A 20,511-nucleotide genomic window follows, 5' to 3' on the forward strand; every position below is an offset into this window, starting at 1 on the left:
TAAAACTGACAGTCAACAAGAAAGATTATTAACTTGACTAATTTACAACAACTGGTAAACACCTTTCATTTAAGAAAAAATTTTACAGTTTCATCTTTAGTAACAACATGTAAGAGAAGAACACCAAAACATCTTTACAGATACAGTAAAACCATTTTTTTCTTTTTAAGTCTGATACACAGTTTAAGAAACCTGAATGGACAACTGCAGTCACTTTAAAGCACAAATTGGTTGGCTTTCAATAGATGAAATAATTTTTTTCCTTCAAGTTGCATATGCACATGAAAAAAAAAAATCTTTGTTTTATAGTCTAAGTATTTTTTACAGTTCCAGTTCCTTCATCTATAGAAACATGTGGAAACATCGGGTAAGAGTCACAAGCAGCTTATGTGTTCACAGTTTTCTCCTAACTGGCATGGGACTAATTCTCAGCATAACTAAACAATCAGTGTAATTTCAAAATAATTTAGAAAGCATCCTGTAACATTACCATGTAATGAACAGTATGTTGTTCACAGCAGCATGTACTTGGTATACTATTTAAAACACAAGTGAGTGCATCCACATTTGTGCTTTATTTATCCACATTGACTAAAGTTACCTTTTAAAAAGGTCCTAGTAAACACACAGAACACTGACTATAAATCATGTTCTGTTTCTGATGCACAGCAGCTGCTAGGTTTCTGAAGCATTTTAATTTAGAATAAAGGCTAGCTTATATATGCATGCTATCTGTAAACATGAAATGAAAACACATTTCTCACAATAGGAATGTAATAATTAACCTGCATGAACTGCTGTCCGATTCATTTTCTTCTTCACTTGCTCTATCATCTGTTTCTTGTCTGTCAAGCCAACGTGCACCTCCACAGTCTTCTGCTGAGAATTCAAATGTAGGGATTTCTGAGGTGGATGCCATTGGCCAAGGAGGTGAAGTCTGGAAATCCTGTTGGCTGGACCTTCTGTAACCAACTGATGTTAAAGGTAGGTTACCTGAATCTAAAAACTTTGTGCCACCAGTTGTTACATTTTGTCCTCTATTCCAGAAGTCTCCCTGGTGGTTTTCAAGTGCAGAGTTAGGGGCTGATGCCTGATGACCAAACCACCTCCATCTGATTTTTAAAATCTGCTTCACGTCAAACTCTTTACGAGAACCAGACATCCTCAGTGAAAGCCAGTGATCGTCTAGGCAACAGGGTAAGAAGCAGCACACATAAAAGAAGATTTGTGCACCCAACCAAGACAAGAGAAACACATGCTCTGCCTGTCTGTGGCAAGCAGATTTTCTACAGAAGGAGGGGAGAAAGCATTGCATTCACATAAAAAAAAAAAGGCTTCTTTAGTGGTATGTCATTTGAATATAAACAAAAGGCAACAAACACGAAAAATCCAAGATAAAAAGGGGGGGGTAAAACAATCACCTCAATCAGGAAAAATGCTAATCAGTTTACCCTAAAAGCTCCAAGGCTGTTTCTGTTGCTCTCCTCTGACCATTAGCTTTCAAAAACACCACACAGTATTCATTAAAGCTCTTTCAAGAGCTGAATACCACCCCCTTTTCTTAAACCACAAATGACAGAGAACGCAATTCCTGTACTGCATCTTAGAATCTCTGCTTCTTATTCTGTTAACTCTTGCTACTACAGAGGGGAAAAAACCCTCAAAAAAAAACCCAAACAAATTAATTATTGCACTGCTAGAGAATTTATTCACAGAAAAAGACTTAAAACCAATCCAAAGATAACTGATTACACTGGAGAGAAACTGAACTGTAAATAATTCTTTTTCCCATTACAGGACATGTACTAACTTAAAAAGGACAAGAACAGCCTGGAAGGCTCAAGGGACTAGGACTGGGTTATAAAGCCTTTCATCTTTATGTGCTTTGATTCAAATCTAGGTCTGCAGTAACTGAAAATTTCTTTCTGAAATGAGCTAATGGTTTCCATTCACTTGCACATCACTGAAAGCGAAAGCAAGAAAAAGCTAACTGGTCACTATCCAAGACACCAGAAACACCCCCTGCAAAACAGACAACAAAAGATGACTTCTCCAAAGGCTTCTTTCTGATCATCTAAAATCAGCTGTTCCAGATCAGGTTAAAAGTACTGAGATGGAACAATGAAAAATAAAGTTGAATACTTCTGAGACAGAATCCCCCTTGACTGGTAATTTATGTAATGTATTAAAATATCCAACAGAAGTTTTTACTTGAATGAGGAAGAGAAAGCCAAAAGGACAAAATACACAATGACCAATTTACATTTCCTATGAAAACCAGCCCATCACATGCATGCAAATAGTAATAAGAATTTTAAAACAACAAAGAGGTGCTGGATTTCAGTCCCTGATAAACAGATCGACATTTTCAGTCTCCACAGTTCAGTTAGTCTGTTCAACTCTTCAGGATACATATGCAAGAAATTTCTAAGAAGTGCTTCTTTTCTACCTATTGTTTTCACCACACGTGAAAGTCACTATCTCTCAGATGAACATTATGAGCTACAAAATATATGATCTTGTAATTAGGATACCTGCAGTGTTCTTTAAAACACATTACATGCAGAGTCCATATGAAAACTTAAACAGTGCCCTTCACCACCCAAAAAACAAACGCTCCGTGTCATACTCAATGCCAGGCATAAATCACGCTATTTTCTTAGGAACCACAATGCTGAAAGCGCTAGTTTTAACCTGGAAAGCTCACCCATCATTGCTCAGAACACAGTTATTTATGAAAGTGCTTCTCACAAATGCTAGCAAAGCTCATTTCTATAGAAACAGCATTCCAGCTGTTCTCTACAAAGAGATGCTGCATTTTAAAATGCATACCTTGCCAGCATCCCGGCATACCAGAAGCTATATACCAAGGCCTTTAGAGCATGTCCAGAAAACAGTTGAAGATACTTGGAAGGTGAGATAATTAAGTAGGTAAAGACACACAGCTGTTGCCATCTCAGGATTTAATTTAAACACAGACAAATTGGGAAATATTTAAGAAGGATAATGATTTAATATATCAGCATAAAATTGTACAGATGCTTATCCAAAATGATATGACATGCAAACCCTACTAGCTAATTGTTAAAAGCTTACCTGAAGCATTCAAACACCATCATTTATGTAGCTTCAGGTTGGGTGAAACTACAGTAACAAAACATTTTTTTATTTATTCTCTCTGTGTTTTATGTTGGTGTCAGGTGTTCATCAAGGGTGGAGAAGCAGGACAAGAAATTATCCATTTTTAAATTGAAATTAGCATTCGTCACAGTAGTAGTATTTTAATTACCCTTTAACTATGAAAAGTTAGCTTTAAATACCTCTATTTCTGCTGGTATGGTAAATCCATTATATATAAGGACTGACCTAGATTCTTTCTTGTATAACAGACTCATTTAAAATTCAAACTGTCCCAGTACAAGTCTACTAAGACAATGGCAGATTTGCCAATTCTAGTGTTTTTTCAGCACTTTCTCGTGACTTGCTGGGAAATACAGCCTAATTATTGCTTTTCTTTGTCTGTGGAGCTATGGGCTCAAACAATGATTAGAAAACAAAATGTGCTGTAGTTTTAAGAGAGAAAACCACAAAATCATTTTTCTATTTTCTTTCATTCTTCTAGATTATACAAACTCTTGCTCCTCTACGCATTCTCCCAAATTACAGTTCTAAAACAGACTGCATAAATACCTAAATATTTCTCTGTTTCATACAAATTAGATACAAGTTTGTATTACAAATTACAAGATGAGACAAGTGCCACTTAATTCTTCAGTTTAAATTGACAACATTTCTCAGAAGTAATTGAGGGCCTCTTCTTGTTCTGGACAATTTTTACTACTATGAATAACGTGGAAGCTTTTACCAGGTCCCCTGCTGGAAGTTAATAGACTTTTGAGGAGATCTCAAATGATGAACTGTTAGGACTTCGCTTACTAGGACCACCCAAGCCTCATCTTTGAAATCTTGTTTGGTAGTTGGGGCTCACAAATCCAAATGCCCATTGCCAGTCTACAGCCTGCCATCATACGTCTTTCTAACGCACTAACATATTTCTGAGAAACTTGCTAAAAAGGGTAATCTGAACAGTACCATCTTAGTCAAACACAATATAAAGAGACTTTGCAAGGACTCTGAAATATTTTTTCATTTACTAAGGCAAAAGTTTTCATTTAATGAAAAAACAAGAGTGCTTATATCAATTTTTCCTGACATTTGTCACTGTTGCAGCTGAATAACCATTTTCTATTTTCTGGTAAATCATAACATTTTAAATACAGGTACACTGTCCTCTTTGGGAACATAATTCTCTTAGCATTAATGAGGTTGTGTAAACTTACTGTGAAGACAATTTTGTGAACTCTGATTTTGTCTGATCAGACTGATATTCCTGAGTGGAGCACCTGAGCATTTAAGTACATAACTTCTCTCATATGAGCAGCTCCAATTAGCAGTGGGGGACAGTTTCCCAGATTATACCTTGTGAACAAACGGGAAACATTTAAATGCATTCCGTATGTTAACTCAGCAATTGTGCAAATAGCTAACACCAAGAACATAGCATGACAGCTTTATAAATTGCTTTTTTCAAAATCTTCAGAACAGTTTATCTCCACGGAGATATAAAAATCATTTTTTTCACTAGCCAAAAATTTTACTACACTGACATTCTTTGATATTATATATATGATGTTTATTCTTACAAGTGTTAAAGGAAGATTGCGATCTAGCATAACTAGCTAAAATGTAGATGTTTTTACTCCAAAGATACTTCTACTGTTTATTTTGAAGAAAGATACACTCAAAATATTAAGTACTTCACTGGGAAACATGGAAAAATTATTATTTAAATAATCAGGTCTAAGCACTTTTATTCATTATGACTCTTCCTTTTTCACTAGAAAGTCAGTTAAATTTTCAAATACAGAAATATGCTTACGGAATACTTTTTGAGGCACTTTTAAGATTTGAATCTCTAATGCCACTTTTCATGGTAACATTTTTCCTGTCACAGCTATGTTTTGGCTTCAGAAAACTATCACCACCCAATTTCAGGGCAACTCAGATATAATATTTTCAAGGTACTTAGTCTGTCAGCTACATGTAAAATTATCCATTTTTAAATTGAAAATCTAGAGGCATAAAGGCTCAGTTAGTCCTTAGAATATATTAATGATCCTTTTAAGTGCCAATTAAAAACGAAAATGTCAAAATAATTAAAGGCTTTGTTTTGACTGCAAGAGTTGTTTCTCTCTTGAAAAAATGCTGCTTTACAAAAGCATTAAATATAAAAGATATATTTTAGACATAACTAGACTTATTAAGACACGGTAAAGTAATATATTATTGCCAGTGTTTAGCGATTCTAGGTATGTATTCTCAAGCTTAAGAAAGGGTCACTGACCGTAAGATGTTCTTCAATTAATCAAATGCATACTTACAGAATTAAAAGGCATTCAAAATTTAACACGTTTTAAAAAGGAATTTTTAACCTTTAAAATATTAATTTGAGGCATTAAAATAACTGCTCAAAGAAAACTGCTATATACAAACCCCAAACTGCAACTCTGCTTATAACTATGCTTATGTTAAAATAAATGTTAGATGTTTACTTTTTTTTTTATTCCCTATTTCTTTGTTCCAGCCCCAAAATTGCAGAAATAGCTCAACAACAACTTCAGGAAGATAGCTAAATTCATGCTCTGTGATTCTATAAAACAATAATCACTATCTATCCCTAAGTTTTTCATAAGTGAAAACACTTCTGGTTCACAGTTACGTGAAAAGTCTCTTAGAGCAGCAACAGCATAGTTCATCAGGAGAAGAGGAAAACAACCTATAGTTACTGACTGTATATACTTAAATTCATTGTTCTGACTGGCAGAAATGAGCTGCAGCCAAATTGCTGGCACTACATTTCAACTTTCTGCCACTTTGCATTGCACATTTCCCATGAGAGGTGCAAGCCATATGTTTAGTAACACTGACTACACAGCACTCAGCTTAACAGTAGCATGAAAAGACCTGTACAGAGCAACAGCCTGGTTTGCTGTTTATTTTATCAGATAGAAGGGAAGGGAGGGCAGGGAGAAAGATTTTCATATGTAACAGAAGTCTACACTGTGAGATCCTAGATTTTTTAGCTCAAGCATCATACTGGTTCACACAGAGTAATAGCTGTCATCCAAGACATTTATATTTCTTTAATATTAAAATATAAACATTGATTTCTATCATATACCCAAGCATCATGAGGAACTGCACCATCTACAAGTAAAATCATAATGCAGAGCTACTCCTAAGTAAACTGCGCAGTAAGTCCCCTGAAGCTTATTCACTCTTAAAAAGTTTGCACTCCGAGTCCATCAGGTCAGCTGTGGTTTTTCAGTTAAAACTGATTTATAATACAAAATAGACAACACTGTGAAAGGCCAATGCCCCAAATCAGAAAACCAGTTTTCTGTACCAAAAGGCTCAGGTAGCCACACAAAGATTAAGACAAGTAAAAGGTTCCCAGTTTATACACTCCAGGAATACTGGTACCACTGATTCTAATGAAAAAAAGGTAGTCATCCATCTAGAGACAGTAATACTCCAGCACAAATCATCTCCTCTAGAAATGTCACTGTGAAGGAAGAGTGGTAGCAAAAACACTGTTCTGCAGATACTTAAAGAGGTCCTGCTGAGAGTAAAGACATTCTTTAGCAACAGTTTAAGAAGGTATTGCCTAGTAAAGCTACAGAAGGCTACACACCACAGACTGAAGGATTGTGGCAAATCCAGACAAAGTAACATGGAGATAGTTTCATTTTATCAAGATAATATAAACATGGTCAAGGTCACCTTTATAGGCAAATTTGCAGGCAAACTGAAGAAGATCCTTCTCCATTTTTCCAAGACAGTGGCAGTTTTATTTCAACAAAAGGCATTCAGTTTTCCTCAAAAACTCACAGAAAAATGCGTAAAGAACAACACTACCAATGTTGTCAACAGCAGAGAGCGTGCTTGTTTGGTAAAAAATTACTGGTATTCACGGTTCTACATTAGGCCCCATATAGAAAACTACCAGATTACAACACAGTAAAAGAACAGTGAAGTGGATTTGCAAGTGATTAGGTAATAAAAGAAAGTGCTCCATGCCAGACTACACAAATTTCCAAAAGGAATATAGAGGTCCACGGGCAAAAAGTTTACACTGTATTTAAATGTCAAGCTATGCAGTGCCACAGCTTCTGAAGCAAAGTATTTCAAGGTAGAGACTTGAGCATTCTAAATGAATGATTTAAAACCAAAAGATACCTCAAGAGACTCATTATTTCTCTCTCAATGAGGACCTCTATTTAATTAACAGCTTCAGTTAACACCCCCAGCCCCCAACCAGGACTTTCAGCTGCATAAGGAGTAATATATGAGGATATAATATTTTATTACATATTTATAAAGCAAATGGTATGACCTCATGTGGAATTCCTTGTGTGCAATTGATCACCGCAATCCAAAAATACTGTTGCAGAATACATGGTTCACAGAAAGGCAACTCAAATGATCAAAGCATAAAACCAACAGACATCACACTAAAAGACAGAATGCTTGTAAGAATCATATCAGTGTTTATAAGTGCCAAATGAATGCTTATGAGAACTGCATTAATGTCTCATTAATATGAAAACCAGAACTTTTATTTAGTTTCAAGAATTAATGTTACATCTACACAAGACGCACTTACAACATTTTTGGAACCCAACTGTGCGTAACAACGCAGATGTCAAACAGAACTTCTCATAAAAATCCCTGGAATATAAAGAATTCTACCACTGCATGCCCACCTGGAGTTGAATCTCACAAGGGACATCAAATGCAACACAAAGGACATGTATGTGTACACAGGTGACAAATAGGAAGACTAGGGAAAATGTGGGCCTGCTGCTGAATGGGGCAGGGCGCCAGTGAAACAGGACATGGGAACGGCTGAGGTACTGAAATGCCCTCTGACTCTGTCTTTACTAGCAAGATCAGCCTCCAGAACTTATGAAGCTCAAGAAAGGGAAGTGCAAAATCCTGCACCTGGGGAGGAACAACCCCATGTGCCAGTACATGCTGGGGGCCACCTAGCTGGAAAGCAGCTTTGCAGAAAAAGATTTGGGGGTCCTCAAGGTGAACATGAGTCACCAATCAGCCCTTGCAGCACAGGAGGTTAATGGTATCCTGGGCTGCATTAGGAGGAGTCTTGCCAGCAGGTCAAGGCAGGTGACCATCCCCCTCTGCTCCAGGTGAGGCCACACCTGGAGTGCTGTGTCCAGTTCGGGGTTCAGCACTAAGATGATGAAGGACCTGAAGCATCTGTCATATGAGGAAAGGCTGAGAGAGCTGGGACTGCTGAGGCTGGAGAAGACTCAGCAGAGGGATCTCAATGTGTACAAATATCTGAAGGGAAGGGACAAAGAAGATGGAGCCAGGCTCTTTTCAGGGATGTCCAGTGATAGGACAAGAGGCAAGAAGCAACAAATAAAACAGAAGAGGTTCCACCTAAACATAAGGAAACACTTTTTCATTGTGAAGATGATAGAGTACAGGCTGCCTAGGAAGATCATGGAGTCTACACCGTTGGAGATATTCAAACCCTGTCCAGACATGGTCTTGGGCAACCTGCTTTTGGTGACACCGCTTGAGTGGGGGGTTGGACCAGATGACCTCCAGAGGTCCCTTCCAATCTCCACCTTTCTGTGATTCTCTGCAATGTTGATCTGTTTGTACAGTGCCAAAAGAGACATCGAGTATCTAGTTGACCATCATCCACTTATTCCATAGACTTATGTCCCTTCCTTAAACTGACTTTACAGGAATGGTTGCTGTGACAAGTAAAAAATTCTTTTAAAGAATAACAATCTGCATTTATCATACAAGTAATACAAAAGCAACATAACCTATCAAATGAGCATCCTAATTCTATCTGTGCACTCACGTTGATTAAGTGCCTTCATGTCATCAGACCCTTGAAAGTAACAGCTGGATAGAAATAAACCATTTTGGTAAACTCAAGGTTAGACAAATAAAGAAAACATTTTGTTCTACTGCCAGTTTGTGGTTATGATCCATATAAGTACAGAAGATGACTGCCAAGCATGGTAACTAGATGTACAGGAGGTGTGGAATTCAAAGCATCAGTTCCACACTACTGAATGGAAATGTTGCTCCATAACAGGTTATTCTCCTCATACCACTAAATGCAGTATTTCTTTCATCTTTTATACATATAAACAAAATTAATAAGTGCCTTATTTCTTAAAGAAATACTTTAGAAGCATTTTGTTAGAATATTATCAAAAGTATACTGTATGTGCATGCACTCATTGTCCCCTCTCCAGTATAGTATTAAGATTTTCTATGCCAACTCTGAATATATATGGTTTACTGTAATACAACAATATGGTACGAAGAACATTCAGTTCAGCTTGCCACTGATGATCGCTCCTTACACAGTTCACCAAACAGACGAAGCAATGGCTATGCAAGAAATGCCACACAAAGAAATTATCTCAATTTCTTACAAAATAAATGTATTATAGTAAACATGTTTAAAAGAGCATTTAAGTGTTCACATTCCGATTAAGGACTTGTGAGAAGAAACATCACTAATCAACACTAAAAATCCTGTTTATAATTAGACACAGTAGTCGCTGACAGATATATGTTACTAGAAAGTATTTTCTTCTAGAGTAGAAAACCCAACTCTCATCTTATTTCTTCATAAGAAGTGACATTTACAGCAGTAACTGTAAATCTGAAATTAAGCACTGAAATGAGATCAATACCAGAGAGCAGTACTCATAATCAAATAGTCCCAGAGATGTTTAAATTGGATCATACATATATTTGTTTATAAATACACATTAAATGCCTTGTATTACTTGCTTTAATTACAAGCTTTGTATATTGATGATGGGTTTTTCATATTACAATAAGCTTCATAAAGTCGTAAAAGCAACATGATTAAATTAGAGATGTTAATTAAAGGTTTCCATTGATTTTATCAGTGATTTGGCTCAAGGAAGTAGTATTAGGAAAAAAACAGGCAGAACAAATCACAGTACATTTAATTATCCCCTTCACTCTAAAATTAAACTAGTCCTCTGCCTTGGGTCAGTGATGCTTAAAATAATATGCATGTGAGGTATATAATGAAAAAATCCTTTAATTCTGTATTTGGATACTATTAAATCTCAGATTAAACTATGTATCAAGTCACCATGTATTCCTAAATATAATCAGAAAACTGGTTTCTTAGGTTCTCCAGTCTGTCTCTACGGTTTCATGCAGATGTAATCTCAGGTTCCCCACTATTATTTGTTTTACAAACTCTTCTAACAATAACTCCAGTTCTCCTGCATGCTTCATCTTACAGTCTCCCTCACCCACATGCACACATATCCCTCCTTACGAAGTACCAGGACAGGCAGGACAAGCAAATCCTTTGTCATATTCAGACCCAGAAGGAGGCAGGCTCATCAGCTGTCAGGTCAAGTAGTATTACTTATTTCGCCTTCCCTACCTACTCATATTTTAAAAACCTTTCAGGAATTTAAATTGCAAGGGCTCCATTCTGCCAGAGTTTGCCTGAAATTGGCAAGTAGACAGAAATGTTATTAGGGAGGAACTGATAAAACAAAAGACATAAAGCCAACTCCTCTGGAGAGCTTACAGACTCACAAGCTGTCTATCTTTTGTTTCTGAGTATGCACAACTGCCTTAGCTTGAGTGGCTACATATCACCTAACCCCAGGATTTAGAAACGAAGTAGAACAGAAATCACCACAATATCTGACTCATTGTTCAAACACAACTGAGGTTCTCCCCTTCCACAACTGTGTAAAACTGAAATGACCTTGAGAAAGAAGGCAACAATGGTAGAAATCTAGACCACATATTAAATTTTGCAATCATTAAAGTAATTACAAAATTAACTGTTCAGATATCCTAAGAGGCATACTGATCCCTGTCCTAGCTGCCTCACCTCTGTTTTTACAGGAATCCTAAAACATTTCCTGTTCTGCACAGAAAGTGAGAAGTAGACAACAGCAATATAAATAAATTGTCAGGGGGAACACAGGATACTAATTCAAACTGCAGGCAGTTCCAGGGGCATGAGGTCCACTACCAAAGTAGTATGCTCAAAAAAGATAAAATTTTTGAACCCAGATCGCTAAACTGTCAGAAGGCATAATTGAGGAAAAAAAACCCAAACAAACAAAAAAAAAGCAAACAAAAAACCCCCCACACACACACAAAAAAAAAAAAAAAAAACAAAACCCCAAAAAATCCCAAACCCAAAACTTTCATGATTTCCTTACCAAGTCATTTTTTCTTTCTCTCCTATCAACTCTGGCCAAACCTTAAAGGAAATACAAACCTAACATGTTGTACTAGTGCATGTGGATCTCATCAGATTTAGATGGTCTGCAATCACTTGCCCATCTATCCTCCCCATTAGCTCAAAGTTCTAAGAATTCCTAATTTAGCTTTCAGTATTTATGAGGAGTATTTTTCCTTCATTGAGCTTGTAAGTTTTCAAACAATAATGTTATAATATTTACTGAAAGTAACAATCTGTTTTAAGTACAGTTGTTGCCTGGTCAAAACACCAGTCAATTTCTTATGCAAAGGTTCATTTTAGATTTGTATTTGTTAAAGAAAAAAAAAACTATCAGGAAGTGAGAGGAAGTACAAAAGGGTGAAGTTCTATTATTTATCATTTGATCTGCCCGCATGTTCATAAACTCATAGATTAATTTTAGTTAATTACTTTTATTTCCTTGGAAAAGTTTGAAATGCTATGGTTCTCGGTGAAGATCTTGCCAAGCCTTATCAAGTCATGATAACATCATTAAATGCTCTAACTTTCTTAATGCTTTAATTATAGTTTGAATGCACAGGCCTGTGATTACATTTATATCCAAAATAACATTTCTCTTACTGCATGTAAAAGAGCAAGATTTAAACCCTGATTTCGTCTTTCCCAAGGACCAAGTTATCATTTAATATTCAAAAGTACTTCTTCTTAGAATATTAGAATATATTTTAGAATATTTACTAGACAAATGCATATGGATATAATGAATAATCGATGTAGAATGATTTACTTATCTGGAAGACAACTGCCAGGCTAATAGCTTATTTGTGCAAAAGCCAACATAAAATGTCTACTCTGGTAACAAGTAAGAACTTGCTTGCAAGCAATCCAATCACCAAAATCACTGACAAAAACCTCATCTTCCTGTGAGCTTCTCCTATGTCTCCTCACCATATACATACTGCTTTTAAACATTTAATTAATTTGGTGATTCAGCCATATTACTATTTGCATTCTTTACAGTTCAGGTTAATAAACCTCTCTGGACTTGATTCTTGTCTTATTGTACACTATGAACATACACCATGTTACATAGCCAGGTGCTGTGAATATTTCATCTGTTCTGTGAACATACATGAGTGTACTTTAGCCTTATTATGAGAAGTTCTGTTGACTCTGCAATTGAGGCTACATTAAGCATAAGAATGGTGTGCACTTTTTTTTAATGAAGAATGATAGTATCTCCACTCAAATCTGGACTAGACAGATGATATCATCATGCCTATATAGCCCATATCAAATTGTTATCAGTATTTCCCCTTACAGCTTCATAACATATTGGAGAAAGGAAAGGAGGTAGAAGAGATGGAAGATACCAGCATTTAAAAAATAACCTAAAAGAAGTTTGAGATAATGCAGTTCTCCCCCTTTTGATGGTTCTGAATAGGTATGATTGCATGATAGCTTAGCATACTTGGAAAGAAATTTGAGAACAGGATGGTATAAAGACCTGACCAAAAGTTTCTCTTCCTTCATTGCTCTTTCCCTTTTATGAACAATGTATACAGAAACTGGATTCAAAAGTGCCAGAAGAAAAAAAAAAAAGGAAGTGAAACTGCTATAGTTCAATAGGCTGCAAGATCTTCCTATTCAAAGTCAATATTTTAAAATATTGTGTAAACAGCTCCTGCAGTTGAGAATATGGCCACCGACAATCAACACCGAACATGAAAGGGTTACAAAGTCATAAGCAGATCATATTATCACACCTTCTCACTTATTCTGAAAAAAATGAAACATGGAAGGAAGAATAGGAAATACATTCTGCTCCATCTAAGTTCAGCTTTTAAAATATATTGCCTATTAATTAGACTGATTAAAAAAGATGAAGAGAGAACTTCAGGTAAACTACTAGGAGGCAGATACAGCAGAAACTGTTTAAATATCGAAGTATTTCACTCAACTGAAAACTTACAACTAAGAAGTTCAACTGTTTTTTATGTTTTGTGTTTAACTTTTTAAAAGATTGTCTTTTTTTCCTTTTCTTTTTTGATAATTGCTATTACTATGGCTTTTCAGAAGTTGTACCTCAGATACCAGTTAGTAAAGAAAGTGTTTCCTGCAGAGCCTCTCTTCTTAAGGTTTAAGTTCTAATCAGAACTGACACTGGAGGGGGATTTCTTTTCAACTAAACATAGAATACTATAATCACAAAACAAAGAGTGATGAAAGAAATAATCACACTTCTGGCCTCATCATACCCAGCGTTTCACAAAATTAATTTATTTTTCATTTAATGTCATCCTTTCCAATGCTACTGGTGTAATGCTTTGTCAAGGTGAGAATTGCTTCATTGTTGGAGACAGAAAGCCTATCTAGCTGAAAAAAAAAATCTTCAGTTACAACGCAGAGGAAACAATTAAGGAAAGACTATTAGAAACAGGTCTAAAAACATGAAGTTGTCCACAGCACTTTTGTTAAGTTACTTAGGCTTTCATTCTTTTTAGGCAAGACATACTCTGCTCCTCCTCTCCCCTATATAAAATCCAGTAAGTGTACGTATGAGAAACATCTTACATTTTCAAGATGTTTTTCAAAGGTTTACAAGGCTGTAATTATGCAAAACACTTGGGTAAGCTGTGGCTTTTTGAAACAGTAAGGGGTGACATTTTTCAAAGTTAAAAACATATTTATCCCTTTAGTAAGAAAGCACTTATAGTCTATATCTAAAAAGATGTCTAGAACAATTGATACACTCTTTCAAGAACTGCCTCACCACTGTATGTAGTAAAGGTCCATAGGTTTTTTCACAAAATAAAAGTAGAATGTTGATTTAAGTGGCAATTTCTTGAATTGGAAAGCACTGCAAATTTTAAGCAAGTTAGTTAAATTCTTATTAAGTTAAATTCTTATTAAGTTAAATTGACTTCCATAGAGTCAATACAATGTATATTGACTATTTTGACAAAAGTATCAGCTAAGTCAGTGGGACAAGTCCAGACACATTTTCAAAGAGGTGAAGCCAGTGCTCTACCTTAAATTTCAGTTTTACAAAAGGATCTTGTACAATTTTATAATGAGTTTTCCATTAATTCTGAAAATCTGATGGATGCCCTTGAAAGAATCTAAGTTACTAACCAAAAATTCTTCCTCAAACTACATCCTGTCGTTATGAAAGACGTCAGGATTTTTAAGATCAGTTGCACTTGGAATTGCCAGAAGAGGTAATTAATTGGCAAAATATTCCTCTGAACAGACTGAAATCAGTACCTCTCTCAACTTTACAGAAACTTGTCCTCTGGAAAAATGCCAGCACAGTCCATAAAACATAATTTTTAATTAGCAGCTCTGCTTGATAATTAGTCATTCTACTTGCAGAAAAGCAGGAGTAAGGATTTCTCCCATAGTGATCTACCTTTTCAGTTCCTTCTCTTTGGAGTACATTTTGGCATTTGTTTCAAATTTTTTTTCACTTCCATGACCACCAGAGAAAAAGGTGCTGGCCAAGACTAAAAATTCTGACAATCTGGAGGAGATCCGCTATTTTGGTAAGTGAAGCTACCCCATTCTGAACTACTGCAAAATAGTGAAAACAGAAAATCTGTTCTCAAAGTCATTCCTGGGGTACCTTAGCAGTCCTAATAATTTTTAAATCTCAGAAAAGCGTTGGTGTCATCTACAGTGGAAAATACCAACAAGAATATAGATTGACCGAGGAGGGAAAGAAATGGAAAAAGGGAAAAAAAGGAAAAGGGAAAAAAGCCTGACCAGAAGTCAACCCTTTATGACCAGGAATTAAATAAAGCCTATTATTTCCCAGAAAATATGATAGTCAAGAAGGACTCTTTTCCCCAGTTGCTCAATGCCATACATATGTGACTCAATGATAATAACTTTCTGATTATCATTGCTGTTGGGTTAACATATTATCCAACAAAGGCTTCTTAACACACAAGGGAGGAGATAAATAAAGCAGTGTCAATATCTTTGTAGACAGAGCTAAATCTCAAGGCTGAAGAAAGACCAACTGATATTTGTTTGAGTTTCATTCTCATGTTCTTTATAACCCCATGCTTTCAATTTAGCAGACCTGAGTAAAGATGGAAGACACCAAGCTTAAGTAGGTGCCTCCCAACCTCCATCTGGGCACTAAGTTTGCAGCATCAATTACCAAAAGCATCATTCTGCTATACAATACAATATTTGGTACTGATGAGAACAACGCAAAGTGAGAAACAGGTTCTTGTTTTGGTGTTATATAAGCCTGCATTGAAGGAAAACACACAGTAGACTAGTATAACACCAAATGCTCTCCTATTGTTGGTACTGATGATTACCATAGCTAGTGCCAGTGGTTTGCCAATTACTTGCCAAAGTCTGTACCACCTTGGCAACCATAAACTTGGAATAAGTTCTTTAGGTAACTTACAAGCATTTTCTTCTTTGAGACCAGAGAAATAGGAATACTAATGTGCTATTTTGATATAGGTTTCTAAGTATAAAACGCTTATAAGGATGAATTTCATTTAGTCCAAATACTTACTACACTAGCTAAAAACACATCAGCTTTTTTTGGTGCACCAAGGGGGAGAAGAATTATTTGAAACATGACAGAAATTTATAATTAATCTATACAAAAGAAAACAAGAATACTGAGATGTCTCCCAACAGTTTAATAAGGAGTAATATAAAGAAATGAGACTACGGCAATGGACTCAAACTCTAAACTTGCCAAACTCATGATTCTCAACTCATGAGGGTGATGGCCATGCACAGAAAATGCCCAAAGAAAAGCAAGACCTTGTAATAACTACACCTAGAATTCTCAAGTACTTTGTTATCATCCTTAATGAAAATTACGTCTCAGGAGTTGTATACTTCTAGGCTAGAACTGTCTCAGCAGACAGCCTTGAAGGACAACGCAGCTGGTGCTCAGCTATTATTCTGGGCTAAATTTATTTGAAACAGATTTCCTGTTATTCCAGCATGTAGAACCGCAACATTCCTCTAGCTCCTGGAAAGCTAGTCAAAGGTTAAAGTCCCCCCTCAAACAAAATTAATATACTATGCCAAAAAGTTTATCAGGAAATAGAGAGGCAGAAAAATACACAACAGAACAAATTAAAGAATCTAATGTTAAAAATGTTATGTATACAGTAAATTGCCAGTGATGTGACAGATGATATTAACAGCGAGAAAGACCACCTCTTTTCTGTATTTGTATCAGGACATGAATAAATTCTAGACAATAAAGTAGTACGTTTCCTTATCAACATCCTCAAAGCAGTCAGATCCCACAGTCAAAAAGAACAGATTTTTTCATTTTAGTAAAACCTAGTATTCCCAAATTAACTGGACTGCTTTTTGTACCCTCACCACTATTTTTTTTATCAATACTTTACAAAGTTCACATAAAGCTAGATTCTTGCATGTATTCATGTTTTCAACATTCTTCTATCCCTTTGCTTTGTGTAAATGTCAAAGCTATTCCCTTTGAAAATTACTCTAGCTTAGAACAGTCTTACTACTTTCCTTGTAAAAAAATGAAAGAAAGTGAAAGCCAGTCAGTATTCTTGGAGTAATGAGATTTGACTGTGCAGTTGGTGGGCCTCTATTCATAAGCATTTCTCTAAAGCAGTATTTTCTCTTACAGATTCAGTATCAACTTTTCCTGGTTTTCCTATAATAATGAAAAGATTCAAAGTTAAAGGTTTCTCATACATTTTCAAAATATTAAAATTGAACTTTATAGTAATACTAAGTCTTCTATAAAGCATGCTTTGATAAAGAGCAGAAGTGATAAAAATGTTCCAAACACTAGGATGTGAAGTCCACAAAAACACAGTCACCAAGAAGCTCAACAGAAGCTGCCCTCACAAGACTTCTAACACAAAAAAGATGAAAATTCAGGCGTGAGGAAGACCTAGTACCATCGTGGGCTGAAATTACATTCTTTGTAGCCTAACTTATTGTTAGAATTGAGTAAATCCAGTAATTACCTGTAACACCGGTATGATCTCTAGGTGTTCAAAGAATCATGTAGTTCCATTTGTCTTCCTCTTTCCAAAAATGTGAGGTAGCAGAAAAAAAATCTAGAGGCAGAAAAATAACAGTACAAATTAATAAGAACAAGCCATTGGAAAAAGGAAAAAAAAAAAAAGTCTTGAAAGCAGATTGCCTACTCTACTCCTTCTATTTGTCCTGCAATTCCTAAACTTTGAGAGGAAGGCGACAGAAGTGTGTCACTGCACAACTGTCACCTCAGCTCCTTCCACAACTTCAAGTTACATACACATCAACAAAGACTCCAAAAAAAGAAGGAAAATATGAAATTTGAAGACACAAACTCTCAAGAAAGGGCTAAATAACAGTACGTTTTTTTATTTTTTTTTAAATAACCTCAGTGCATTTTCACTCCTATCTTTGGCTAGCCATAATTCCATGAAGGAAAGAGCAGTGAAGAATTGCTCTGCCACGTGAATCACTTAAACCGAACACTGTTGCCAAAGAGTGACTGTATTGGTGAATAAGGACAAGTACCACCAGTAAAACTGCTTCAGTAAATGGAGCAGCTCTATAAAAATACACACTATTACAGTGGTTCTCAGCCCTTTCCAATTTACAGGCCACTAAAAATTTTCCAGTCAAAGTCCTCTTCGCAGAAAACCTACCCCGCTGAAATAGTATGTGTCCACTTTTGGCTTGGCACCAAATAAAATGACTATAGGCACTTTAAAGTGAAAGAAAAAGTAGCCCCATAGGACACCTGCATGCATAACGTGATACCTAATATTTGACCTCTCATGGTCTGATCTTTTCTACTAGCTGCAAGAACCTTCTAGCTGTTCGAATAGTTGTATCACCTCACTGAATCTGGAGCACATAAACTCATCCCTCCTATAAGTTTTTAAGGCCGTACAGCTAACGTATATATGGTCAGCATTTGTTTTGTTGGCAATTTTGAATAAAAGTTTAACAATTATTTTGTTCTCATGAAAAAAAGGAAGTGGTGGATAGTTAGGTTTGTAATTAATGCATTCTTCTATTTGGTAAGACTGCTATAATAAAAGGCAATTTAATGATAGGGGAGGAGGCAAACTGTCCCATTGTGAGAGTTCTGTAAGGGAAATGTAAAACCGCACTGTAATTTCTTAAAAGCTGGGGAAACTTTCATTATTGGGTCATGTTACATCTGATTAGGTAATCTTTTTTGCCACATGATGAAACAATGAATTACATCAACAAAAAGACAAAACATCAACACAACCAAAACCCAATCTTTTTAAGAAACACTTGTGATACAAAAGTCCAGAGAGTTGAACAAGTTCATCAATATGAATTCTCATTGTTGACGACAGTTTGAAATTACTGTTTGACCATCATAAATTCTATTTTAAATTTGCTCACGTTGCACTTCTGTGAAACACAATGAGTTAAAATCTACCGCCATGGCTTTGGTAGTGGATGTGCCCATCCAGAAGACACACCTGAGCGACAGTTCAACGAAGCTGACACGTTACAGAGCAAGTCAGATTAGCATTATTATTTTGGTTCTACTGTTTATGCTCCTTAGCATTGTTCAGCAAGGAGAAAACAGGAAAAACATAAGATGGGAAACACAATCTCCTCTATCAGAAACGGATCTATTAAGTTCAAGAACAAGGTGCCTTTTTTTTTTTTTTTTTTTTTTTTTTTAATATTCATCCACATATGCCTCTGGAAATTCTCATGCAAAACTAACTTCATGAGAAATGATCAGCAATCATTTCTGGCAAAATTAATGAATTGCTCTTGAAAATACATCTTGTGATCTGTTTTTAAAAAAAAAACACATAGAGTTTGTCTAGATACAAAAGCTACACTGACATAACCACGAGTTCAAATTTTTATTCCTATTCATGCTAATAAGCAGACCTGAACGATACTTTTACTTGAAAATAAGACTGTATTTGGAGTTTAGCTTATATAATTTCATAATTAACTTTTGAGTAAAAGAAACGAACAAACCTAAGTCTCCCTTTTTTACTGTTCTGGCATTACTGGTAAAGCACCCTGGTAAGAAGCCGCCGATGGTTTGACGCCAGGCGCCCTGCTAAGCCCCATCACTGTTCACACAGCTAAGCGAGTGCCAGTTCAAAGCCCGAAGCCACAAAGAGGCCGTAAGTAAAAGCATGAACCGGTAACATACATCAACAGCCGTTGTTTGACGTTCAACACTTATATTTTTTTTTTTTTTTCTCGTGTAGTAACACCACTCCCCATTTTGGTGATCTGGTAGTCGCTGCTATATTATGTTCGACCAGTCTCTAAATAAATAAATAAAACAGTTTCTTTACTATTCCATACTATGATCGTGAAGGTTAAGAGGCAAACAAATGGGCAAATACCTGAAAGCCTAGAGTGTTAAGTGCACTTTTACCGGGTCTTCGCTCTGAACCGAGCCGGCCAGGGCGGTTACCCCCTCCCGGCGGGACCGAGCCCTGCGCGCCGGGCTCCCGCCCTGCCCGGCACCCCCCGGCCCGCTCAGCCCGCCTCAGCCCGCCTCAGCCCGCCTCAGCCCGCCGCCTCCCGCTCGGCTGCCAGCACTTTGCCGGGGCGAACGCCCCGGGCCGCCGTCGCTGCCGCGGCCACCGCGGCTCCCGCCGCAGCCCGCGCTCCGCCCGGGGACCGTTACCGCCCCCCTCCCCCCCGGGACGCTCCGAGGGGCGGCGGCCGGCGGCAGCCGAGCGCCCGGCGGAGGGGGGGGGGGGAGGGAGGGAGGGAGGGAGGGAGCCTGCCCCTGCCCCTCGCCCTCCTTCCTCCTCCTCCTCCTCCTCCTCCTCCTGGCTTTCTCCTCCCCCTCCCGGCTGCCCCAGACCCCCTCCGCTCGCTACCGAGCCCCGACCGCCCTCCTCACCTCTCAAGGTCCGGGAAGGGGGGCGAGGTTGGGAGGGGGCGGGGAAAGAAGAAAAAAAAAAAAAAAAAAAAAAAAAAATCGCAAGGGAGGCCCTGGCACCCCCCTTCCCCTTCCCTTCCCGCCCCTCCCGCTCCGCCCCGGCAGCAGCCAGCGCTCCCGCTCCGCCGGGGGGAGGCCGCGGCCACCGGGCGGTCCCTCCCCGGCGCTAACGGGTCCCCGCGGGCCCCGCTCCCGGCCCCTCCCCTGCGCGCTCGGGCGGCTGCGGCCC

General features: G+C 37.4%; 1 protein-coding gene across 8 annotated transcripts in view; it reads right to left on the bottom strand.

The window, feature by feature from the left end:
* Nucleotides 1-20,511, bottom strand: part of KLHL5 (kelch like family member 5) — a 62,413-nt gene extending 41,902 nt beyond the window's left edge. For 2 of the 8 annotated variants that reach the window (XM_032999190.2, XM_032999189.2), the window contains exons 1-2: nt 20,244-20,511; nt 17,347-17,439 (exon numbers count right to left, since the gene is read on the bottom strand). Coding sequence is in view for 3 of the 8 variants with exons in the window: in XM_042808120.1 (XP_042664054.1) it covers nt 786-1,162 (377 nt within the window). In the remaining 5 variants the exon portion in view is untranslated. The other 6 variants (XM_032999191.2, XM_032999192.2, XM_032999193.2 and 3 more) reach the window with 6 other exon arrangements.

This window comes from Tyto alba, unplaced genomic scaffold, assembly GCF_018691265.1.
Source record: "Tyto alba isolate M040663 unplaced genomic scaffold, T.alba_DEE_v4.0 Super-Scaffold_6, whole genome shotgun sequence".
Classification (NCBI taxonomy): Eukaryota; Metazoa; Chordata; class Aves; order Strigiformes; family Tytonidae; genus Tyto; species Tyto alba.